This window comes from Anastrepha obliqua, chromosome 4 (assembly GCF_027943255.1).
Source record: "Anastrepha obliqua isolate idAnaObli1 chromosome 4, idAnaObli1_1.0, whole genome shotgun sequence".
NCBI classification, from domain to species: domain Eukaryota; kingdom Metazoa; phylum Arthropoda; class Insecta; order Diptera; family Tephritidae; genus Anastrepha; species Anastrepha obliqua.
In genome coordinates, this window is record NC_072895.1 from 10,047,514 (window position 1) to 10,073,580 (window position 26,067).

A 26,067-nucleotide genomic window follows, 5' to 3' on the forward strand; every position below is an offset into this window, starting at 1 on the left:
ACACTAAAGTATAGTTGAAGTAAGCCAAGTCGAAAATGTTCACTTGTACTACACATTCGTTGTTAGACCGATGACGTAGGATATCCAATCTACCGTATAGGGTACACGATGATAGATGCCCGGCTGGCCGCGCGAGGCGCACGAGTAGCCAGCTGAAACTACGCCTGCAAGTAGGTAGATGAGTTATGCATTTAGATATCAATAATAATTTTTGTTTTTTTTTTTATTGAAGTAAATAATTTTTTTATATAATATAAAAAATAATTTTTGTTTTTTTTTTGAGTGAAATAAATGTATTTTTATATAATAAAAAGAATATTTTTTGTTTTCTTTCGAGGGAAATGAATATTTTTTACATAATATAAAAAATAATGTGTTTTTTTGAGTGAAATAAATATTTTTTTATGTAATATAAATTTTTTTTTTGAGTGAAATAAATATTTGTTTTTAATTATATAAAAAATAATTTTTGTTTTTTTGAGTGGAATAAATATTTTTTTATATAATATTGTATATAATAAATAGTTTTGATAATTTTTTTAGCTAATAAATAGTTTTTTTTTGAGTGAAATAAATATTCTTTTATATAACATAAAAAATATTTTGTTTTTAGTGAAATAAATATTTATTATACAACATAAAATAATTATATATGTTTTTTTTGAGTAAATATTTATTATACAACATGAAATATAAATATTTTTTTATATCAAATAACAAATTTTTGTTTTTTTCGAGTGAAATAAATATTTATTATACAATATAAAATATATATATTTTTTTGAGTGAAATAAATATTTTTTTATCAAATAACAAATTTTTTTTTTTGAGTGAAATAAATATTTTGTTATATAACATAAAAAATATTTTGTTTTTGAGTGAAATAATAATAATATAAATTTTTTTTTTTTGAGTTAAATAAATATTTTTTTATACAATATAAAAAGTTTTGTTTTTCGAGTGAAATAAATATTTTTTTATATAATGTAATAAATAGTTTTTTTTTGAGTGAAATAAATATTATTTTATGTAACATAAAAAATATTTTGTTTTTGAGTGAAATAAATATTTCTTTATATAATACAAAAAATAATTTTTTTTGGTTTTTGAGTGAAATAAATATTTTTTTATATAACATAAAATTTTTTTTTTGAGTGAAATAAATATTTTTTTATATAATATTAGAAACAATTTATGATGATTTTTGTTTGAGTGAAATAAATATTTTCTTATATATATTAATATAAAAAATTATTTCTTTTTTAGTGAAATAAATATTTTTTGATGTGATATAGAAAAAAAAAAAATTTTATTGAAATAATATAAAAAATACTTTTTGTTTTTTTTTTTCGAGTGAAATAAATATTTTTTTATATAAAATAAAAAATTATTCTTGTTGTTTTTTTGTTTGAGTGAAAAAAATATTTTTGTATATAATATAAACAATTATTTTTATTTTGTTTTTAATAAAATAAATATTTTTCATGTTTAGTGAAATTTTTGTTTACCTATTAAATACCAACGGCCACTCTTTTCATGCATTAGCGGACCACCCGAGTCACCCTGGCAGGAATCTTTGCCACCATTACGATAGCCAGCACACATCATTTCCGGGTAAATGACGACGTTTATGCCATTCTGACGATGCCAACGCTCGCAGATGCTAAAGAGAAAAAATTGTATATGTTTTTAACTAATAAGAAATAAACTGAGTAAATTTCTGTGTGATAAAAATAAGCTATAAATGATAAATTTTTTTATTGGTTTGCAGCCATTGCAAATTAAACTTTTTTCATAGAAGTTGTGGACGTGGTAAAAATCAAAAAAATCCTCAATGAGTAAACATTTGTATAAATGGGACACCTGGTTCTTTTGAGTTCATGCAGCAGTTTAAAAATTAAGCGTAGTACTCAGCATAAAAAAGGATATGTCCTTATCTATACAAGACCGTATTCAGGGAGCTAACAGAACATAGTTTGGCCATATCAAAGGATTTATTTTAGTCATAGCGCCTTCAATAAAACACACACATTGCTCCCCAAATCATTATATGCCCTTCACCATGTTTCACAGTACCAACCACATTACAAGAATTGAGCGCTGTACGAGGGCGATTCAATAAGTACCCGAGTTTGATGACAGAGAACGTTCCTGAGGAAAGTTGGCATTAGTATCGTGTGCTGTCATCTATCAAACGACGGTAATACAAATTTCAGACTGATTGATAGGTTAGTTTAGATTTTACAGCTTTTCGAGTAAGACGTGTTTCGGGATTTTCGCTAAGATGTAGAAGAGCTGCATCATTCGGTAATTCGCTTTTTGTTTTAGATGGGAAAAAATGTGAGGAGATTAAAGCAAAGTTGGATGCTGTCTAAGGGAATGCTTCTATGCCATCTATGACCACAGTTAGATATTGGCCCAACGAATTTTAACGTGGGCGAACATCTGCTTTGAATGAGGAGCGATCAGGACGCTCCGCAGACGTGGTTACCGAGGAAATCATTCAAAAAGTCCACGACATGATTCTCGTTGATTGCCGAACGAAAGTACGCGAAGTAACAAAGGCCATAGGAGTGGTGACCGGAATAGCAATTAATAGTTTACATGACAAGTTGGCGATGAAAAAATTGTCGGCCCGATGGGTGCCGCGATTGCTTACGATGGACAACAAGCGAATGCAGCTGTTAACTTCGAAGTAGTTTTTGGAGCAATTTAAGCGAGATCCAAAAGAATTTTCGCGTCGATGTAACCTGGATTTATCATTACACACCAGGAACTAAGCAACAATCAAAACAATGTATGTATTTCTTCCCGTGAATTTGCTTCAAAGAAGGCGAAGACAGTCTCATCGGCCGGAAAGGTCATGGCAACGATTTTGTGGGTGTGAGTGGCGTCATCCGGATGGATTTTTTTAGAAAAAGGAACAACGATCACCGGACAATACTACAGTGAGTTATTGGACCACTTTGACAAAAAATAGAAGGAGACACGGCCGCATTTCGCGAAAAAGAAGGGGCTGTTTCACCAAAAAAATGGTGTCTTCATTTGTAACACGGGTACTTATTGTACCATCTCGTATCCAGATAAAACTGTGGCTCAAATATGTTGAATTTCTTGTCGGTGAAAATAACATTGCTGTTCCAAAATTCATTTGGACTGCTAACGTATTCTTTAGCATAGTTTAACCTGTTACTCATCACCTTTTACACATCAACTTTAGCGAAGTCCTCAACCATCTGTGCGATCCTTCTGGCAGAAAAATGTAAAACACAGATGGCGCTCCAAGCAGTAAGAAGGTGTTATTCCTAAGTTTAGGACTGGTATAGGTAGGCTAATCACCTATCCTGTCAGAAATCAAATAGATTAACGTAACCAACGCAAGACAAATGTCTTGTCGAGGTCCTATGTTTCTGAGAGAATTGAACAAGGAAAAAAACAAAATCCTTTTACTCACAATATTTCTTGAAAGAAGGGAGCTTTTTCTAAGAGTTTACGCTCTGTATGCGTTACTGTGAATATGAACATTTTTGATACTCGGTGGGCGTACGTCCACAATTGGCGAATTTTTAAGTGGCTTGGCAATATAACTTACAGAAATTTTCCGGTTCTCTTTTATTAAACGTATAATTGGAAACCCTTCTTCTAAGAAAGTAATGGTTTCCATTATATGTTTTATTATATAGCTAAAAATGAAATGTATTTAAAATAAATTAATTCTTGAAATCTGTGCATAATTGCTTTATTCATATAAAATTGAACTTTTTGAATATTAGTGTCAAAGGCGCATTCAGTAAACGTGGTGGCACTAGACCAACAACAATATTTTGTACATTTGATTGTCAAAGAAAAGAATGAATTCGCCTTGCTTCATTCTGGGCTGACAGGCCAATGGACACGGCGAAAGCAAAAAAAAAAAAAAACAAATCAGCTGATTTACCGATACCGCCTTTAAGGGGTAACACCACTGTAGAAATTTCAAAAAATTGATTTTTTTTTTATAAGCTTAAAAAATTCTTTGAACCTTTTAAAATACAGAACAAAAAGTTTTATACGTTACCGAAGTTTATTTCATAAATATTTTAAGCTTTTAACCAAGCGTTAGTGACTGCTACCTAACGATTTCTCCAAATTTCCAAACTTTAAACGCGTTTTTCTCAAAACACGTTTTCTGAAATTGGCACGCAGCATAACTCAAACAATTTTAAATATTTTTAATCAGGTTTTTCACTACGTCTGTATAATAACCTTCTTAAGAGAAGAGCGTAGGGGATTTTCGATAGATTAATTTAAACGATTGTTATAATTATTTAAGTGCCGTTTTTTTAGTCCAAAATAGAGTTTTTTCCTTCAAATGCTTGCTAATTCCACAAAAATAAATATTTTTTAAATCCCCTACGTGTTTCTCTAGCTATTCTTATCTAGATTAAGAAAAAATAAATTTCCTTGTTCCAGATTAAAATTTGCACGCTCTGTGCTGCGTGCCGCGGAGCTCCTTCAAGAGAAACCACATTACAAAAATGTCTCCAATACCGCCATTTTGTAAAATTTTTCGATCAAATTTTGTAGTTTTGTATTTTAGTATATAAGTAATAACTTCCCAAATCAGAGTGATTGTTTTACCTTTCTTTCTATACAAAAAAATTCTTTAAAAATCGTGTTTATTTTACGCGTGTAGAGTGGTGTTACCCCTTAATAGATTCGCCTTGTAATTATCCCAGTTACTTTTTAGTTCACTGTATGCCAAATAGTATTTTTGTTTGATTATTTTCATAATTTTTCTCACAATATTTATTCAATAAAAGGCTCTGCTTTATAATTTTCAAAATTTCATTCCATATCAAAAAAAAAAAAAATTGAATAAATTATATACAGCAAATCACTTTGAGCAGGAATTTAGTTTATCTACAAGAATGGAGCAAAACTGGATTTCATGCTGCAGGAAATCATCACTTACATTTGCGATAGAATGGCTGTTTAATGAAATATTCATGTTTCCATTTAGTGTTAAGACTTCTAGTGGTAGCGTAAAATAAATGTTTTTTATTTTATAAAAGAGTATTTTTATAAACTCACCGATTCTCAATCACCGGCACATCCACCGCTTGCAATGTTTTCGGCCGCAGTCTTGAGCCAGGATTCAGAGCGCCCCAGCCGGCTGCCCAACCAAATTTTCCAAGGAAGTCTTCGTTCTTTTCCGGTAAACAGATGGGTGCTTTGAAGTTAAGGAAAATGAAAATATAATTGAAATAAAAAAAAAATATTTAAAATGTAAAATTTTTAAATATAAATCGAAGTAAAGGGTTATCCACTAAGGGCGTTACTGATGTAAAATTCTTAAAACAAATATTTTATGGGACATTCGTTAATGTCACATTACTCATTTGCCGGAAACTCAAACAAAAAAAAAATTAGAAAAAAGCGTTCAACGTTTACAATTTACATTACAACTATTTGCTATTTTAGTTTCTGCACATTTTAATCTGCAGATTTTATCTCATCTCTTATAAATGCATTGCCTTTCAAAATTCTCTAAAAATGGTAAAAACTATGCGGAGTTGCGAAAAAAATATTTTTCGTAAAATTCTAGTCTATATGTCTCAAACAAGTATTTCGCTCACGGCAGTATTTTACCTCTTTTGTTCTCTTTCGGAAAGCGCGCTGCCAAGTTATTAAAAAATTAATTAAGCTATGGAAAATTTGACTTGAGAATAAAAAAAGTTGTCGAGGTACTTTTATACAGAATGGAATACTTCGAATCATTCCGCCGCACAGTAGGTATTGGTTTGTATTAGTGACGATTTCAAAATCAATATAGTTTTAATAAAGGTCCTGATATCCGCGACGTTTATTAACACCGCTTGCATATTGAGTGTCCCCAAGTAAGATAAAAGTACCCACTCACAAAACGTATGCCTTATTGTGTACTAGACATAGGTATGTATATACGACGACCTTAACTATACCCAGTACTCACCTATGTGCGGCATGAAATGCACCGGCCGCTCCAACGTCAACACAGACACATCAAAGCGATCCGCTTGTGGTGTGAATTTGAAATATGGATGCACATCGATGCGACGGACACCAAACGTATAAGCAGGCAGAGGTTCAACGGCGGAGTTGATTACATAATCACCGAGAGTGACGTGTACCTGGCGTGGTGTGGCACGTGCCACACAATGACCGGCGGTGACGACATGACGACGCGACACCAATGAACCGCCACATCTGAGAAAAACAAAAGCAAGGAAAAAAAATGAAAATAAATAAATGCAAATAAATGAAAATAGAAGCAAATTTTCGAGGAAAGAAGTGTACAGTGTTCATATGTATATATAAAAAATGGAAAGCGTTGGCCTCCATTGCTGAAAAAAAAGTGAAGTGCGAGCGAGAGAGAGTAGAAAATCAATGTTGCGTATAAGCCAGTGATGACAAAGTAGTGATGAATTGGTAAATAAACTTAAAGCCGGTTGACCGGTGAAGAGTAGAGTTGAGGTCACGGCTTTCAAGAAGCTTGACAACACACTTATGCGTCTACATACAGCTGCGTGCATAAAAGTAGCAGCGTGATTTCATGAAAAGTTTAGACTCACTTTTTTTTTTGTTTTTACTCTATTTGCATTGTAACTAATTAACAATAAATAGACTAACGAACAATTTTCTTTGGTTTTTGTATAATACACTTAATAAGATGATGCTTTGCACAAGGTTTGCAAAGCAGCTTATTACTGCATGAGGTGGTGCGACTTTTTGCGTTGCAACCTTTCAAACCATTTGTGCTGGTCGGCGAGGGCTGTGGCTACGCTGTTGACATGATGATATAGCCAATTCGCATGAGATAGGGCATTTTTTCTAACTACGACGACAACTGGTTCTATGCCGAGGTCGCATTCAAGATCGCATTAATAGGCCAACGCAAGACTTTATCCTGGAAGCTTTGAGTTACCAGTATGTTGCTGGAGCTTGAGCAGCCCGATAATTGGATTCCATACGTCCAGGTTGGTTGCAGTCAGAGAAGCATTTTAATGTAAGTGGATAAGGCAGATCGATTACCCATAGGCCAATACTTATTTCTGAATTTAATATCAAGTTCTTCTCTTTTCGTCTTTACGTAGGCACTCCATCTGAGCTTGATATCAAAAATCATACCCAGGTGTTTAGTCGTGATATGATACGGGACTTGTCATCCATTTACATAAAGTGGAAGATACATATCTAATTTTATTGCACGCGAAGTTAAGGGTACCTGGTGGCTTAGAGCACGAAAATTTCACCTATTTTCACGATTTTTTGTTTGCCATTAAGAATTTAATAAATGATGTTTCAACTTTTCGGGCTTATTAGTACGTTTATTGAGCACACAAAAATTTTTTTTTTACTTTTGAAACAAAATTTATTATTATAAAAATGCCGCTGAAGATAACCCTCTCGAAAAATAGAACCCGGAAGGCGTAGATGATTTCGAGACTTCTACTCATCTGAAACACAAAATTCAAGAAGATTCTTAATCAGAAAGAGTGCAGTTATGGTCGGAACTAGAACAAATCGAAAAAATGAAAAATTGACAAAATGGCGCACTTTTGAAAAAATAGTTCGTAAAATCGGGTTTTTTTCACTAGTTTTTTAGTTTAAAAAATAGGAGATTATTGAAATAAAATTATGAATCTAGTTTCGACGATAGCGATATATGTTGTGTACAACATATCCAAATTTCAAGTGATTAGGTTGAATAGTTTTTTTTGTTTTCATCCACGCCGTGCCGAAAAAAGTCGTTTCGAAATAAATGAGTTTAAAGTTTGAGGTACAGGAGCGCACGGACCGCTCTCTACCTAGTTAATGGGCTGGAGAAGCTATAATATTGGGAATTTCTACATCAAAGTTTCATAGTATAATATATTCTTTCGAAATATCGTAAAAACAAAAAGTCGATTTTTTGAAAACTCTAGACCACCGGGTACCCTTAATATGAACGGGTTTTCATTTTCATTTTATATAATTTTATGCGCCAAATAACTTTTCACTCATGGATTCTGTTTAAAATATTTTGAAGATTTGCAATGGATTCTATCTGTGTATTTCCTACTGACAGGATAGTCTGTCGCGCCCTACCAAAAACAATGTTCAGCGGCGCTCTTCTTTTCGTACCTGCTCATATTTTTATTTTCGAAAAGCAACTGTCTACCAACCCATCTCTCAACCAAGAATGATAGAAAGAAGATTGCGCCCATCAGAGCGTACGTGACGTCGCGTTTGCTGAGTTGTGCAGTATTGTCAACCATTTGCTCTTCGCAATAAATTTAGTGCTTTTTTATACCGAAAATGCGAAAATTTTGAAGTTTCGTGTTTGTTTCTTTTTTTTTTAATTTAAAGCTACCAAAACTTTAGGTTAAAAAAAAACTGTATTATTATACAAAAGAAGTTTAAAAAAGGCCACTCTGAGAAGATTTTAGTGCTAATGAAAATTTTTTTACTCTTATAAAATTTGATTATTTGAAAGGGCAAATTTAATTTTTGGCTCCATTTAAGGTTATGCAAAAATATTAAATTCCCCTCTCTCAACTCTTCTTAAGATTGAAAACCTTTTTACACATTTTAAAAAGCCTTTGAATTTATTGAATGCGAATTAAAACTATAGAGGTGTAATCGTTTCTTCCGGTCATCAATCCTTAGTGAGACATAGGACATTAAGAGTTATATTCATTGTAAAAATAAACAACAAAATACCAGAAAATACTAAAGAAACCATACTGACATTTTAAAAAAAAGAGTACCTTATCTAGTTATATAACTTCAAATATAGCAAAAAAGTCGTTCTCTTAACAAAAGAATCTCGCTTAAAAAAAAAACTCATAAATTTATGTATAACACATTTATTTAAGAAAACGCACATTTTAAAGACAATTTGTCACGCATACAAAGTTCTTTAAGTGATTCAATAAAAATTTGTTTGGTTATTTTCTTTGAATGGGCATTTTAGTGCGTTTTTATATCCAAAGCTAGGCAACATTGCAGTAGCGAGAGAGAGATTTGACTGCCGAAAGCAGAAGAACACCAACAACACCTGCAATCGCGGGCAATGCCACCAGATGTTAAAAAAAAGTACAGCTAAATAAAACTGAGTGAATTATTTAAATAATTATTAAAAAATGTATATTTTACAAAATTATAAACACGACATTTTAATTAGAACAGCCAGAAAAATGTCATGAAGAAAGAACTAAAAGTCCGAGACTAAATAACAAAAAAAAAATGCTAAATCAAGTTACGAAAATGGTAATCTGGTCTAGTTGTCTGGTAACTAGTTGTCAAATTCGCTGAGCGCAAAGTAACGGGACCACGATAGGCGCCATCTCATTATTCTTTCCATCATGTTTACACACTGCATTCTGTGCTCACACTCGAAAAGCTCTCCCCACCACCAACACAACAACACCACCCACATCTTGTTAGTCATCGTCGCTGCTTGCATAGCTGCAATGGGAGCAGCTTTAGACCAACACAGTTATGGTGCTCACACTCACCAACTTGAACGTACGCCCGCATCAGCTGACACGATGAAACTAATGAGAGCCTCATATAAATGAATTCTCACCACCGTTCCGTAGTATTCTGTATTCAGTATTCTGTAGTATCGTATCTCAATGTTTAATCGTGTCAGTTGATATGGGCGTACGGGCGTACGTTTACGTTGGCGAGTGTGAGTACTATCGGTTGATTTCAGGCATCTATACATTGCACACCCGTCTCCTTGTATTTTTTCATTTGATGTACCTTCCGTTAATTTAAATAAAATTAATATAAAATATAGAATAAAATGACGGAAAAAGCTACGCTTGCTTCACCAACTGCCGTGTCGTTTCTTTGATCGGTATACAAATCGCATGTAAAAATTAGCCAAAGAATGAACCCCAAAACGCTACTCTGACGGATACCAGCTTTAATTTCATTAAGGTCAGAATACGTATCGTCATATTTAATTCGAAAGAAACGATCGGATTTATTTTTATTTTCTTTTGAAGGCCATCGTGGCATACCTTACGGAAAGCCTTAGAAGCCTGTAGTAAGCAAGCAGAGCACACTTTTTTTTCGAAGGAATTTTCTATAACTTGAGTTAGCCTGTGGACTTGATCTATTGTTGAATGTTTTGTACGTAAGCCCAATCGATGCGCTGGTATCAAATTTCTCTGTGAAATAATTTTGTTCGGCAAGTAATTCTTTTAATGGTTTTGAGAAAATATATAGGAATGATATACTATTGGCCGATATGAGGATACACCATGTGCCAGCTTTCTTGGCTTGTTGAACATGAACACCTGGGCAGTTTTCTAGTATATAAAGGTGTGCTTCAATTTGAATATATGTATAATATGTAGTATTTCTAATTTTGGTCAATTTAGTTAGACGAGTTGGTGCGACCTGTTTTATGATTCCCTCAGTGATAAGGTCAAAGCCTGGTGACTTTTTGATTTTTTTCAAATAAAAATATAGTTCATACTACAAAGCTATATAATGCGGAGTTTTAGACTTTGCACAAAATTAAAAAAGGAAACAAATTTTCATCAAAATTTCTTCTTCTTTTACTAGGATTTTTTTCCTGTTATTTACAGCATTCGTTATTCTCTGGTCCAGAGTGTGCCCGGCGAAAGCTCTATGTACTTATATGCATTTCTTCTTAGTGCTGTGTTGCTGTTGTGTCAGCCCTCGCTTTTGACGTGGCCTGCATCTTAATGTTGTTCCACAAACGGAGGGACCTACAGTTTCAAGCCGACTCCGAATGGTAGATATTTCTTATGTGGAGCTTTTTCATGGCAGAAATATACTCGGAGGTTTGCTATTGCCTGCCGATGGGCGACCGCTATTAGAAAAAACTTTTTCTGCATTTTGGTGTTTCACTGAGATTCGAATCTACGTTTTCTCTGAATTCCTAATGGTAGTCACGCACCAATCCATTCGGCTACGGTGGCCGCCGTTTATATCTTTTAAACGTCCTCATATGGCAGCCACTTTAGTAGAATAATTTGAATTTTCGATTATATTTTTTATGTCTTTGTTGCTGGTTATTAGCGTTCCCAGGTATTTGAGTTCCAGCACCTGTTCAATTGCTCTGCTATAAACGGCGAGTTTACATTGAAGAGGGTCACTGGTTATTGCCATAGATTTGGTTTTTTTAGCTGAGATTTCCATACTAAATTTGCCAGCCGTTTTTCAAACTCGAACAGAAGTTGCTGAAAGTTATTATTATTATTAATAATTAATGTTCTTGCTGCCCAATCTACTTATATATACAGGAGCTACTTTTTGTACTTTCTCTATAATCGCATCCATAATAACATTAAACAGTATTAGGCTTAGGCTGTCGCCTTGTCGAATACCCACTGTAATAACTTTGGATCGGATTTTATGCCATTTGACAGAATAATGGTTTTGTTGTCAGTATTTAATTCCTGTATTAGCAGTACTATATTTTAGGTACGTTTTTCTTTCGTAATAACTTCATTACATTACATAGCTTAACTCTGTCAATTGTTTTGGTAGGATCTCCGAAATATATTTACGTCGGTTGGTTAAATTCCATTGCTTTCTCAACAACTTGGCTCACAATAAAAGTGGCATCGATTGTAGAGTGATTTCGGGAAAACCCTTGTTGTTCGTCGTTTATTCCTTTTTTAGATATTTCGGTTGCAATACTTTAAGTGAATAGCTTCGACACCGATCCCACTAGGCTGATATCTCTTCTGTTTTCGGGCTTTGCTTTTTTCCCCCGCTTTTCAGAGACTGGTATTGTTATTTTAAGCTTCCATTGAGCTGGTATTATTTGGTGCTGAACTACTTTCGTGAAGATCTTATGTAGTTCCGACACTAAAGAGGAACCGCCATGCTTAATCATTTCGTTTGCAATTTCATCATTTCCGGAAGATTTTCTATTGTTAAGCTTGGTTGTAATTGACTCGATTTCATATTGTGTTGAAGCGGAGTATGGCTGCGAGTCAGTTGGTATCATTTCTGACGATATTGGTGTGGTGAGAGCGCGATGATACTGGGCCAAAAGCTCGATAAAATAGGAAATCAATGTGTTTATTGGTATGGTTGTTATATTAACTCGTTAAGGCCCGCGTCTCATTTAAAATAGTGTTTTGTGGGGGTTTCGTTAAAACCATGTAAAAAGGAACCGAAAAAAAGATTTCTTATTTTTATTTTTTAAGTATTTTATTTTCTAATCCATTGTTAAAAAATAAAAATTTTCTTTTGGCCATATGAGGTTTGATCAAAAAGTTGTCAGTATTCAAAAAAATGGTCTTCACATGGACAATGGACACAGATATGGCCGCTTCTACTGAACCGATTTTGTTGAAATAAAATATCAATAACTTAGAATTGATGTGATTAGGAAAACAAATTTTTTAGTATTTTTTTCGGACCTTTAATGTGAAAGAAAAAGGGTCAAAAAAACGGGTTTTCATCTTTGAATGTCCGCCATTTTGTCAAATTTAATATGTTTTAACGACATTCATACTGAAAAATATTCTTTTTGCCTTTTTGAGACACGTGTAAGTTCCGGAATCTGTTTCGCTAGCGACGTACATTTTTTTTAAATGCCATTTTTGCAGAAAAATTCAATAGGCTATTAAACTGCGCACTCGAAATTATTCTAAAAGTTCTGACTAAAAAGTTTCAAGTTTTGATGACAATTTGTTGATTGTTCTTAAATTTTGCAGAAAGTTTGAGAGTTTGCTTTATTTGGTTTTTGTATTTCTTTTTAAAATTTTTTATACAATTTTTTTTATACATATTTTTTTATAAAAGTTTTATCTATAAAATTTATTTTTGTTTTTTTAAAAAAATAAATAAGCAGTCAAACATTTTTTTATAAATTTTTTTTTATTAAATATTTAAAAAAATTTTTTTTAATTTTGTTTTTTTTTTTGCTTTTTATAAATATAAATAAGCAGTCAAAAAATTTTTTTATAAAGCTTTTTTTATCATTTTTTGTTTTTTTATAAAATCTTTTTTATACTTTTTTTTTTGTTTTTTATAAAAATAAATAAGCAGTAAAAAATTTCTTTATACATTTTTTTTATAAAATTTTTTTTATAATTTTTTTTGAATAAATTTTTTTCTGTTTTATACATAAATTTAAGTACCAGTCAAAAAAGTTTTGTATAAAACTTTTTTTCTATAATTTGTTGTTTTTTTATAAAATTTGTGTTTATAAATTTTTTTGTTTTTTTATAAAAATAAATAAGCAAACATTTTTTTTATAACTCTTTTTAGTAATTTTTTTTTAAATTTTTTTTTGTTTCCCATAAAAATGAATAAGCAGTCAACATTTCTTTTTAATTTTTTTTATTAATTTTTTTTTTAATTTTTTTTTATAATTTGTTTTGTTTTTATAAAATTTTTTTATGCATATTTTTTTATAAAATTTTTATCTAATAAAATTTTTTTTATAAGATATTTAAAAAAATGTTTTATTTTTATAAAATTGTTTTTTTTTAATTTTTTTTAGTTTTTTTTATAAATATAAACAACCAGTAAAAAAATTTTTTTTTTATAATTGTTCGTTTTTTTATAAATTATTTTGGTTTTTATGAAAATAAATAAGCAGTCAAAAATTTTTTTATAAATTTTTTTTTAATTGTTTTTATAATTCTTTTTTGTTATACGTTTTTTTTTGTTTTTTATAAATATAAATAAACAGTCGAAAATTGTTTTAATAAAATGTTTTTTATAATTTTTTGTTTTTTTATAAAATTGTTTTTTATAAATGTTTTTTTTTATAAATATAAATAAGCAGTAAACAAATTTGTTTATAAAACTTTTTTTTTTTAATTTTTTTATAAATTATTTTTTATAATTTTTTTTTTGTTTTTTATAAAAATAAATAAGCAGTCAAAAATTTTTTTATAAATTATTTTTTATAAATTTTTGTTTATAATTTTTTTTTATAAAATTTTTCTTATTAATTTTGTTTGTTTTTTAATAAATATAAATAAGCAACCAAAAAATTTTTTTATAAAACTTTTTTTTATAATTTTTTGGTTTTTTATAAAAGTTTTTTTTTAATTTTTTTTTGTTTTTTATAAAAATATATAAACAGTCAACATTTTTTTATATGGTTTTTTATAATTTGTTTTTATATAAAATTTTTTTATATATTTTTTATAATTTTTTTTATAATTTTTTGTTTGTTTTCCATAAAAATAAATAAACAGACAACATTTTTTTTATTGTTTTTTTTTTATAAATTTGTTTTATAAAATTTTTTTTATAATTTGTTTTGTTTTTATAAAAATTTTTTTATAAATTTTTTTTTGTGTTTTATTAAAATAAATAAGCAGTCAAAACTTTTCGCACTATTATTAACACAGCTGTATGACAGCCATATGAGCCCGAACGTAAGTGCAACAAAATGCCTATGGCACGTACTGCCGGAAGGAACTGATTATGCAACGGCGCTGCTGCTTTCACGTGGGACAAACATAAGTATATACTTACATATATATCTGCATACATGCACACCAACAACGTGTGCTGTTATGCAACTTGTGACCCAACAAGTGACAACACGAATGTTTGCTTACATGTAGCATTTACAGATATGTAATGTGGAATGCGCGTATTTTTATTTTACATGCAAAATATTTTGTTCCGGTAGCTGCTTTGCAAATAAAACCTTATATATACAAACACACACTCATGCACTTACCTCGAGGATCCGATACGTATGTACGCCTGCCAAGGAAATGAGCCGAAACCGGCATCGTCACCGCCGACTATGCGTCGCTGAGCGGCCTGTTTGGCCAGTGAAATGCCGCAACCTGTAAAATGTGCAATATTTTTATATTGTAGATGTATTTTCGATGCATACACAAAGAAATATTAATTTGTGACAGAAATTAATGCAAGCAAATATTTGATAAAAATTGAACTGTACATTCAAGGAGAGATTATTTGGAGGGTATTTTATTTCTAACGAGCGATAGTTGCAATTAATGAGAGTGAATTATTGTGAATGAGAGCCGGAGCATTAGTAGTGGAGAATTCGTATAGGCTACCAATACAAAAGCGCTTGCAAATTTTATCAAAAAATAAAAAAGAACCAGTCATACAAACCCGGGCAAAAGTGCAAAGTACAATACAAATTTAAGTTGCGAAAAAAACCAAAAACAACAAAAAAAAATTGTTTTTCTTACAAAATTGAAAACCACAAATTCGATTTCATTCCACGCGCGCCACTCACTGATCTTCCGCAACAAATTGGCAAACCGCAGCCGCAAACGAAGGTTGCAATCGAGTCAAACACAACCTATCGAACCACTTAGATGCAGTTAGAGATTAGTAATAAGCGATTGCAGCAACAACTAAAGTGGCTGAAATCATTTAAACACGGCTGAGCGGTAACGGCACGTGCTAACGAAGAAACTTTTACAAATTACATACATACTTATCATATATATGCACGTATGTGTGATAGTTTATGAGTATTGGCATTTGTGCCACAAAATGCTGCACTAATTATTTTCATTAAATATTAAGCGAAACGGGCATGCAGCGTACGGGTGAGTGGCTAAACTTAAATTTATCTGCTACATACACACGTATACTCGTATATGCATGTATGTGTGTGTGTGTGTGCATATGTATGTTGTTAATCATGGGTAGTTGCTAGAAAGCGCTTGGTTTGATGAAATGTAGGACGGACGGTTGGCTGGTTGGTTGGTTTTCGAAAGGAACTCAATTTTATGTTTTTGGTGAAAGGATTTTATACTTAAATGGGACCTTCGAGCACAGTGAGCTACATAAAATGAGTTTTAGTCGTAAACCACCATTGGCTAACTGATAATTATTACTCAATTCATTAAAATTTTTCCAATTTATTTTAAGGTGCAAAGCTCTAATCGACTAATCAACTAAGTAACTACTCGCTAACTAGTTATTGCATGCAAAAACAAGAAACTTTTATATTATATATCATATGTATATATATTTGTAATAGGTGAGTGTCGTTTTGTGATAATAAAATTATTTTTTGTGATGCAAACGACCGGGGTGTATGTAGCGAAAAACATGCGCATGCAAAAATTCCAACAAAAAATTGTTTAAATCACTAAATGTCAGTTGAAGTGTTCTAGAATAGAATTTTTTGTCCATTTTCTTTACATCTATTTTTAATATTTATTTTCAAATCTCACTGTCCGAATGCTACACTACTTTATTATTATAAAGCTGAAGGCCCTCGCCTCATTTGAAATGGTGTGGGTGGTTCTCTAAAATTGCGTAAAACGGAAATGAAAAAAGTTTTGTTTTTTTTGTTTGCAGTATTTTATTTTCCGATTTATGCTAAAAAAATTAAAATTTTGTTTTGGCCATACGAGGTGCGTTCAAAAAGTTGTGAGCCTTCAATGACCTTCACATGGACAATAGACACACTTATAGCCGGTGCTACTGAACCGGAGAAATAAATTTAAATGACGAAGAATTGATGTCGCTATCGCATGAGCTACGATCGGAAAAAAACATTCTTTAGTAGTTTTTGCGAACCTTTAAAGTAAAAAAAAGTGTCAAAAAACGGAAAAACCGTTTTGGAATGTCCATCATTTGGGAAATTTTTTTTTTCATAGTTCACACGATAGGAACATTCATACTATACAAGAGCCTTTTTGTCGTTTTGATTTCAGACGGTTGTGAGTCACCGAATCCGTATCACCAGCGATATACCTTTTTTTGGACAACCATTTTTTGAAGGCTAACAACTTTTTGATCGAATCTCGAATGGTAAAAAAAAAATTTGTTTAACAATAAATAAAGAAATGAAGTACTGAAAACAAAACAAAAAAATATTTTTTCGTTTCCGTTTCACATGCTTTTAAAAAACACCCAAAAACACCATTTCAAATGAGGCGACGGCCTGAAGTCGTTTATGAAATATCTTCGGTACAATTTTATATGAATATCCTCAAGTGCGCCTGCGGTTAGTAAAGTAGTTCCGAGACTTTGTATATTTTACCAAGGTGAGCGTAGAGGTCTTAAAAACCAAAAACAAACCCTTAAATTCGAATTAAAAAAAAAGAAAAAAGTAGGCTCGAATATTACATCAGATTAGGTTGACCTATCGCAGCACTGAAAGAACTCACAAAAAAAATATAAAAATAAAATACAAGTGCGCCCTTATTTTGGACTTTGATCTATCGAACTAATATTCGAGCTGTGTCAGAGATTTACTTTATATTTAAACATTCACCAATTGGATAACCTTTTGAGTGCATAAAGATGGAAACTATGAAAGCATTAGAAAATTGAATTTTTTTCCTTGTTCACTCCTCTCGGGATCATAGGACCTCAACAAGTGAAAAGTAGTTTTCTTCGGAGAAGAGCTTTAGAGCAAACCTGCCGACTAAAGGTTCCTTTTAAATAAAAGATTTTTTTTTTATTTAGTTAGGGCAAATGACTGCCTTCCAACTACCAGGCTAAGACTGAATTGCCCGCCTTCTGATAGAATGGCTTTATTTTATACTTTCTTTTTGTCTTCTCAGCAATAAAATATATAATTACAACCAAACATTGTTACAAGTAAAAATCAATAACAAAATTATAAATTCATAAAAATACTATACAATAAAATTTTGCTTAGGCAGACTTAAATTTTGCTTAGGCAGACTTACTTCACAGTAAGCTATGGTTTTGCTTTGGAGTGAGGTATCATATGACACAAAAAAATGTATTTGGTGTGTGCCATATGTTTACTTATGTTTCGGGTTTCAAAAAAAAAGGAAAAGAATTTTGTCATTGAAATTAAAGAGTAGAGTAAATTGAAATGGTTTACATAATTTAAGTTTGAGTTCATTTACCCATTAAAAATGTATTTAAAGAATTCGAAAGAAGTTTGAAAGTGAAGTGAAGGTACTCTACACAAGACTTGTCCTGCGTTGGTTTCGTTAATGTATTTGATTTCTAACAGGGTAGGTAATTAACCCGCCGCTATAGAAAATTGAATAGACAATCCGAAAAGGCGATGGCAGTGGGCCGCCTGGAAGCTATGATTTGACTCCATTATACATTTTTCTTTGTATTGCTGTTAAAGATCGCTGCTACGCCAAACATTCAGAGGCAATTCGATTGTTGAAATCAGAAATTATAAAATCAGAGTGTTCATTAGTGAATATTAGTAAAGAGATAAGTGCCAAAACGCGCAGAGAAGTACTAAAAAATTGGGATCCCAGAATGGGGTGCTGTAAGGCCAGCTGTTTAAATCATTTAAATAAAATTGTGAGTCATTCTTGCGCTTGCTTATATTTACTCTTTCCAATAATTATGCAGGTATCGTTTATCCACATATAGTCAAATTAAATTAAATGGGTATTCGTTGAGGTTAGAAAATTAAAAAAAAAATTTAAAAAACTAAATAACTAAAAAATTTTCAAAGAATTGTTTTTTGTTGGAACTAAGCAATAATAATAATAAGCTAAGTAATTAAAAAATAATCAAATAAGTAGAAAATAAGGAAAAAAATGAAAAAAAATGTAATTAATTCGCTTAAATAATTTTTTGTTTGAAAAAAAAAATTTTTTTTTAATAAAAAAGAAAATTTTAATTATTAAATGTATATAAAAAAATTAAATATTATTAATAAATATTTTAATTATTTAAAAAATATTTTAATTATCTGCTAAAAATATTTTTTTTTTTTTTAAATTAAAAAAAAAATTTTTTCAAAACAAAAAATATATATCTTTTTGAAAAAAATTAAAAATATTTTTTTTTTTTGGAAAAAAGTAAAAAACTAAATTCTTTTTTTTAAATTAAACACAAAAAAAAATTTAAAAAAATTTATAAATATTTTTAAAAAATTTGTAACTATTTTTTTTACTCGGCACTTAAATTTTTTCCTCTCTGTGTATATTCCTCAATTTAATTTTCATGTGATCTGCCAATTATAAAAGTATTGGATTTTATATTTACTTAATGTTATATTATGAAATAGATTTCTGAGCTTAGGCAGTATTGTGAAAAGAGAGAGCAATTTTAAAATCCATTAACAAATATTTATGCACCACAGATTAATTTAACAGCAGTGAGCCAATTTATTTTTTTGTTTGTGCTGAAGTGTTACTAGTTAGCTGATTCAGGATTGAGAAATGAAATTCATAAAAAGTTTATTGTTCAAGCAGACATTTGAAAAAATTAAGTTGTAGACAAAGGGTAAAAAGTATTTCTTTAGTTCAAAATTATAATTCCTAACAGGTACACCTTTAAATATTAAATCCAATTTCTCTTTCTGAGTAAGAAATTTATTTTCGTTAAGGTTGGTTGGGTAAATTCAGTAGGTCATAACTACAGCAGACTAAATTTAATGTAATTTTAATAATTTTTTTTATGTAAATATAGTTCATTTTACTATAAAAATTATCATTTAATGATCCTATAAAAATTTTTTAATTCAATTTATAAACAAAACCAATGCAAACTTTAAATTTTGTGCAAAGTAAGAAGCAAAAAACAGGCAGCCGTCGCAGCCGAACGGGTTGGTGCGTGATTACCATTCTTAATTCACAGAGAGAACGTCGGTTCGAATCTCGGTGAAACACCAAAATTAAGAAAAACATTTTTCTAATAGCGGTCGCCCCTCGGCAGGCAATGGCAAACTTCCGAGTGTATTTCTGCCATGAAAAAGCTCCTCATTAAATATTTGCCGTTCGGAGTAGGCTTGACACTGTAGGTCGGAACAACATCAAAACGCACACCACAAATAGGAGGAGGAGCTCGGCCAAATACCCAAAAAGGGTGTACGCGCCAATTATAGTGGTATAGTAGTAAGAAAAAAAATTCAAAAAATTTTCATATTTTTCACAAAAATTCGAAACTTTTAATTAAAATTAAAAAAAAAAATGTGTACGCAGTTTTATAGCCTATTAAATTTTGAAATAACAAAATGCAAGTTTCCAGAGGCTGAAAAATCGCGCTTATTTTAGAAAATTTTTTTTGGTAAAGGTGTTGAACATTTTCCTGCTTTCTGCCTAGTAAAACAAGGCGAGCATTCACCCGTAATTATGAAACGCATTTACTATATTCCTTATTGTTATTGTTATTTTGTATAGATATTTTTAATTTTCGATATTATTAGTTCTATTAAGTTTAGTATTATTTTTGAGTGAATATTTTGGGTTGTATTGCCACTTGAGCTATTGAGAGCTAATAGTAATAAAAAAAATAAAATATAAGGCGCTTATGGACAATAACCTCTATGTCCACGACCTGGTCGAAAGTAAGAAATATTATTTGCTGATTAAATGTTTAAATTTAAAAAAAATGAAATAAATTTGTACCGAATTTTTGTTACAATAAATTCAAACGCTCGACGCAGGGAACCAGCTTTAATTTCTAATGGTCAGTTTATATAATAAAATAAGTATGGTAGGTGGGTGGTTAAATTTCAAGGGCCGATGTTGAATGTGAACCACACCTAAACGTCAACGACACCGTTGGACTTCTTTTTTTGGGGTTATTTGAAATAAAAAGTTGTACGTCGCTAAGCCAGCAACAATTCAAGAGCTAAAGGATGAGATAATTTGGCACATTAACGGCATAGAATCTCAATTATGCCTCAGCGTCATCGGAAATTTGGACGATCGGATGGAGGTGTGCCGCCGAGGCCGCAGCGGCCAATATTTTGTTCCATACGTAATTGAGCTACACCAATATTATCATCATAAAGAGAAATGATAATAATTTCTGAAAGGAATTGTATTTTATTCCAAATCAACACCGGCCCTTAAAACTTAACCACCCTTTAGATAAGCAACTATTTGCATTTCGTGATCTTTGGAGGTGTGCCGCCGAGACAGCGGCGGCTATTCGGCCAATATTTTGTCTAATACGTAATTGGGCTGCACTATTATTATCATCATAAAGAGAAATGATAATAATTTCCGAAAAACATTGTATTTTATTCAACATCAACACCGGCCCTTGAAACTTAACCACCCTTTATTTATGTACAAACATTACTCCCAACGAGCGAACAGGTACAGCAAATGGATAACTGCCAAACGTTATAATTCCCAACTAAATAATACATTTTTGTTTTTTTTACAAACTCAACCGCCACGCATTCACCTCTACTTTTACAAAGCGCGCACGCACCACTAAACTACACTTTACGTGTCCTCCAAGGGAGAAGCGCTAAAACAAGTGCAAACCGCATAATTACATAGCTACAGTACAGCCATTTCCAAGCCAAGTTCCACCACATGCCGACGTGCAAATTATACCCTAAAATTCGAAATCGTTCACAACTCACTGGCATCATTTTTAACTGGGCCAAAGTTTTTATGCGGAAGATCAGTCAAATCGATTGCGTTGCCCACATACTCGGAAGTGCGTAGGTTGGCTGATTTTGCTGTGCGATGACAGCAACCGCGCAATAGGCCGTTGCATGTGCCCTGCAAGAGGCCACCGCTCATCCAACAACCGAGAAAAAATTCACATGTGCCACCGCGATGTTGACATTCTAGTTCGGTTGTGATATCAACTGAGGAGAAGTGGTGGGAAAAAGTACATAAATATTTAGAGAGACGAAAAATGAAAGAAATTGCCAAAAATGTTTTTACTTTTTAGATTGGAATTTTTTTTTATATTTTTACATTGGGCGAAATTAGTTTTTATATATTAGTTTGAAGACAAAAAAAATATTACAGTAATTTTGAAATTTACAGTTCCAATTTAATTTTTTTACGCAAAATTTTTTGTTTATATCTCTTGTTTTGAGTAAAACTTTATTTAAAGTGCTCCAAAGCAACCAAAAGCACCACTAGAGAACTTAAGAGGAAAATGAAGAAATGTATTTTCTTGTGTGAATTTTTCATGTCTTTCTTTGAACTGTAAACCGTAAAAAATATGTAATTTTGTATATGTACGCATGAATGTATGTATGTATGCTTATTTTTGATATGTGTGTGTAGGTGTAAGCTGGCATTTGTGTTCGAGAACGATTTGCTTACCTTTTTCCTTGAATGTACCCGATGAGGGCGCACCGGTCAAGCTGCTCTCCGAGGTACTACCATCGATATCCTGTAGACTGAAGTCGTTGCGAACATCTTGAATGGCAGCCAAGTCATTGAGTCCGAAGTTTTGATCTCTGGAATTGAAAGTTGTTTGTTAAAATATCAACAAAACGTCTTGTGATTGTAATTTCGCGCGCTTAGTGCAGTTCTGTAATTCTAAGCAGCCTTATGAATAATTTATAGGCATTTCCAGGTGCTGGGGAACTATAATAAGCTGCAATTAATGGCAGGCAGAACTTTACAGTAATTGTACAAATTCATAAGTAAGTCAGTTGATTTTAAAAGTTTTCTAAACCAGAATCGACATCGACCTAACCAACATATGTCCAGCACGACACTAACCACCTCTTCATATCATTCTATCAAACCTACTCACCAAGCACCCACTACATCCGGTAACTACATCGCACTGACAGGGTTCAGTAAGCTGCTACAACAACAATCTATCCACTTCGAACCGCTCGAATGTATTAAGCCGAAGGGGAAGCCGAAGCCGAAGCTCAAGTCCAAGACTAAACTCAAACTCAAGCAATAGGCCACCCCGTGAAGTAATGTTCATTTTGGTAGGCATGGAAATTAGATAAAACAACTACATTTAAGGACTGATAACTGCCTGATGCGTTCAAATGAAGATTTCTGGCGTCAGTGAATGTGAAACTATGTACGAGGTGTGTTCGAAAAGTAAAAGCCTTTTGGAATTATTCAGTACTTGCCTAAAAGCCACGCTATCGCTAAAGTAGACGCCATTCCCAGTGCCACTCGGGCCTGTCGTGCCAATATTATCGTTCACCGGAAAGACAACTCGTGGGCTGCGCGACGATTTGAAAGGGAAGAAGCGACTTTTTCTCGAACTCTGATAGTCCAGTGGTCCATTGGGCCCAATATACTCATTGAAAGCTTTCTGCGGTACATAGGGCCGCGGCGGACTTGTTCTAAATTCAGTATCACCAAAGAATAAACCGCGTTGTGGGCGTTGCGGCAAAGCTGTTATGGGCCCGTTTACATCACCGAATTTGGTAACTTCCTCACGAAACAGCTTCCCCGAAGCGATGGCAGCATTCAGTGTATGCGGTTTGACATTCGTCGATTGCCCGGGAAACTCGAAAGGGTGTGAAATAGGTGTTGCATCAGCGCTCTCGTATAACAACTGCCTCGTATGACGCGTATCTTGATCGTATTGTGTAGGCAACGCCTCCTCGCTGTATGGCGTCTGGAAGGCAGATGTTTCTGCAAATATAGGGTTGTCTTCACGATAGCCCTGCGGATAAAACGGACTTGCCGGTTGTAGACTATAGCTTGGAAATTTGAAGCCATTGCGACGCGCTGCATCCTCATCTTCCATTCCGTCCGTTGAAGTGAGCGCGCTACCAGGCGCTGGCGCCGTAACTACATCACTGCGATCCGTGTGCGCATGCATCAACTCATCGCCAAATTCTTGTGCTACAGCAGCCACTGCATGGGCGGGTGGGCCTAAGTAGCCCAGCGAGCTGTTGTTGCGTTTCGGCAACAATGTTGTGCCACTGGCTTGCTGTTGCAGCGGTATGTAAACGTAGTTACGCTGACGTGAACTGCGTGTCGCATTCGCTATGGCAGGAACTGGAGAAGAGGCGGCAGCAGTGGCATCAGCACCGGGCACCACTTGCTTGGGTATTGTGATTGGCACGGTGCCACCAACACCATTGCTAGTGCTGCTGGAGAGTTCAATTCCAGGCGCCGGTATTATCTCGACAGTAGTAACGACATCCGAGCGACGCTGGGCAGCGGAATGCGTCTGCTGAGCTGGTTGAAGTTGTTGGGAATTCTGTAGATTTTGGGGCTGCTGCGCACTCGTTGCAACGGCACGCCCACTACGATAGGCGCCAAAAGATTGCACTATAGTGCCATCGGTGCGGCGATGCCAATTCGAAAAAGGCGCTACATCCACCTTGCTGAAAGTCTCAAAGGGTGCGTAAAGGTTGCGCGCGGTACGTTGATTGTCTGTGGCGGGCGCCGTAGTACCTGGCAGTGTTGCGGGCAGCCATGACGCTTTGGTCAACTGTTGACTATACGCAGTTGTATATGAGGGGCTAGCGCGCGCTTGTCGCGTTGACTGTATCACTTGTGTTTCGGTTTCCGGCGCTGATGCGGATGCATTCGTAAGCGCTGGTGGCCGTTCAATGGCTTGAGCGCATAGCAGAAAACTGACAACAATTGCGGTTAAGAGGCTCCATTTGGCGGTTGCTAACATCTTACATTGAGCGCAGCACGGTTAGGGCGTGGCGTTTTGAGATGACTAAAGGGCAGGTGCCGTAGGTGGCGAAGGTGCGCGCTGGAATGCTGTGGACTAATGTTTATATTGTAACGACTATTTAATAGGTGGGTTAAATGGGCTTGGACAAATCGCGGAACACTATGGTTGAAGGTCTACACAAGTAAACGTAGTTGGCAATTTTTGTATGACCGCCACGGTAAATGTTGTACTGGAATTGTCAATTTGAACTGTTGTCGCTGCCACTACTCCTGTTGTCACTGCTGCGCCAACAGATAAGTCTCGCATTCCTCGGTGATTAGTTGTGCTGCTGATGTTTGGGTGGTTCAGAGTGGGAATCTGCGCGCACCATTAAACGGAGGTTGATAACCTCCAAATCGTTTTGACAAAAGCAGAGCGCAATCAAGTCGTAACCACTTCTCGCTGTTGTACACGCTTTGGTTCCTGCCCCAACTTCCTGTTTGCGTGCCACTCAAATGTTTTGGCGTGGTGTGTTGTGGTGTGGCTTGGCGCGGCCGTCGCCTTCTCTATGGTTATGCTTCGCTAATTGAACGGAACTTGCCGCTTGCGCTTGAACTTGCAAACACCAAACTCGTGCTGCCGCAAACGTTGCGTATGCGTGTGTGCAACAAATATTAAAGACACAGCACAGCGGCAATCGATTCGAAGTGGCCAAGGTTGTTACGGCGCGTGCGTTGTGTGGCGGTGGCGGCGCGGCGCGGCGCGGTCGTTGCACTCCACGTTAGGCAATTGGCGATTATTGTTGAAAATATTTATTTGTACGTTACGTGTGTGCACACGCTTGAACTAATTCGTTTCGGAATTGCCGCGCTGTTGTCGGGGCTGTGTACCTGTTGCGGATATCTCGTGCAGCTGGTTTGTGTTGCGCGTCGTTGTTATTGCAGCTAATACAGCAATTTAAGGAAAACACAAACAAGCAGTATATACATGTATGTATGTGTGCGTATATATCTGTGTGTGTGTGGCGCTTTAAATGTTTAATATGGTAGTTGTAATATTTCTCTTTTAAATGCGGTAGATATGTTTTGAAGTTGTAGTTGCAGTTGTTGCTGCTGCTGCTGCTGCTGCTGTTGCCGCTATTTTACGACCACAATGCGGTTGTTGGTCTCTGCGAGCCAATTTCTTTTTTTGTTTCAAGCTGTATTACTTTAAAACGCTCCTCTTTTTCAGCGTTCGCGTCTAGTTGCTGCAACTTAAGCTGGCGCTAGCGTGAGGGGATGGCGCAAATTATCTGTTGCATATGTGGCGCTTAGTGGTGCATGTGTAGGCGCACAATTTTCGTTCGAGTTGCTTGTTTTTGGATTTTTTTTTCTTTTTGTTAGGAGCTTTTATTATTGCCACAGTTGATTGGTGCTCATGTTTCGCGGGTTTTCCAAAATCCAAAAAAACGAAACCAAAAAAAATATACAAACAAAAAATAACTTCAGGTAAATTGAAGTCCAACTGGTGACTCGCGTGCCTCAAATGAATGCAGTGCCCAACTCTCGCATGCTGAGTAACTAAAAACGCTTAAACATCAATGATTTGCCGCTGCCTCGTGTGAATGATTTTTGTGTTGTTGCTGGTCACAACTATGCGGTAGCTAAAGCAGCAATTGCAAAGGCAGTACGGGCATTTGTTGTTGCTGGTGGCGTTTAATAGCTGTTTGTCGGCTTAGCGAAAAGTGTTTCCTTAAATGTGCAATCTGTAATGGAAAAAAGTTTGAAATAAATTTTTATGAGTAAATTTTGAATAGTT

The 26,067-nt window shown here is 33.8% G+C and overlaps 1 protein-coding gene across 2 annotated transcripts; it reads right to left on the reverse strand.

The window, feature by feature from the left end:
• Nucleotides 1-25,249, reverse strand: LOC129244873 (uncharacterized). Of its 2 annotated transcripts, XM_054882766.1 has the most exons (9): nt 23,889-25,249; nt 22,775-23,840; nt 21,999-22,135; nt 21,299-21,529; nt 14,708-14,819; nt 5,975-6,228; nt 5,074-5,212; nt 1,509-1,663; nt 1-164 (listed from the first exon to the last, which is right to left on the reverse strand). In XM_054882766.1, the coding sequence occupies exons 1-9, from the start codon at nt 24,286-24,288 to the stop codon at nt 49-51; spliced, it is 2,610 nt and encodes an 869-aa protein (XP_054738741.1). In that variant the 5' UTR covers nt 24,289-25,249; the 3' UTR covers nt 1-48. The 2 variants fall into 2 exon arrangements, with proteins under 2 accessions (XP_054738741.1, XP_054738742.1); XM_054882767.1 differs by lacking the exon at nt 21,299-21,529 and having other exon boundaries at nt 22,775-25,249.
• Nucleotides 25,250-26,067: the final 818 nt, after the last annotated feature.

Excerpts from the sequence above, each read along its gene's own strand:
- LOC129244873 (XM_054882766.1), bottom strand. The coding sequence starts at position 24,288 with ATGTTAGCAACCGCCAAATGGAGCCTCTTAACCGCAATTGTTGTCAGT. Across the intron at positions 23,841-23,888 it reads TGGGCGTGCCGTTGCAACGA|CTCAGCAGACGCATTCCGCT; the intron begins GTGCGCAGCAGC and ends AACTTCAACCAG. Across the intron at positions 165-1,508 it reads TGGCCGTTGGTATTTAATAG|GCGTAGTTTCAGCTGGCTAC; the intron begins GTAAACAAAAAT and ends ACCTACTTGCAG.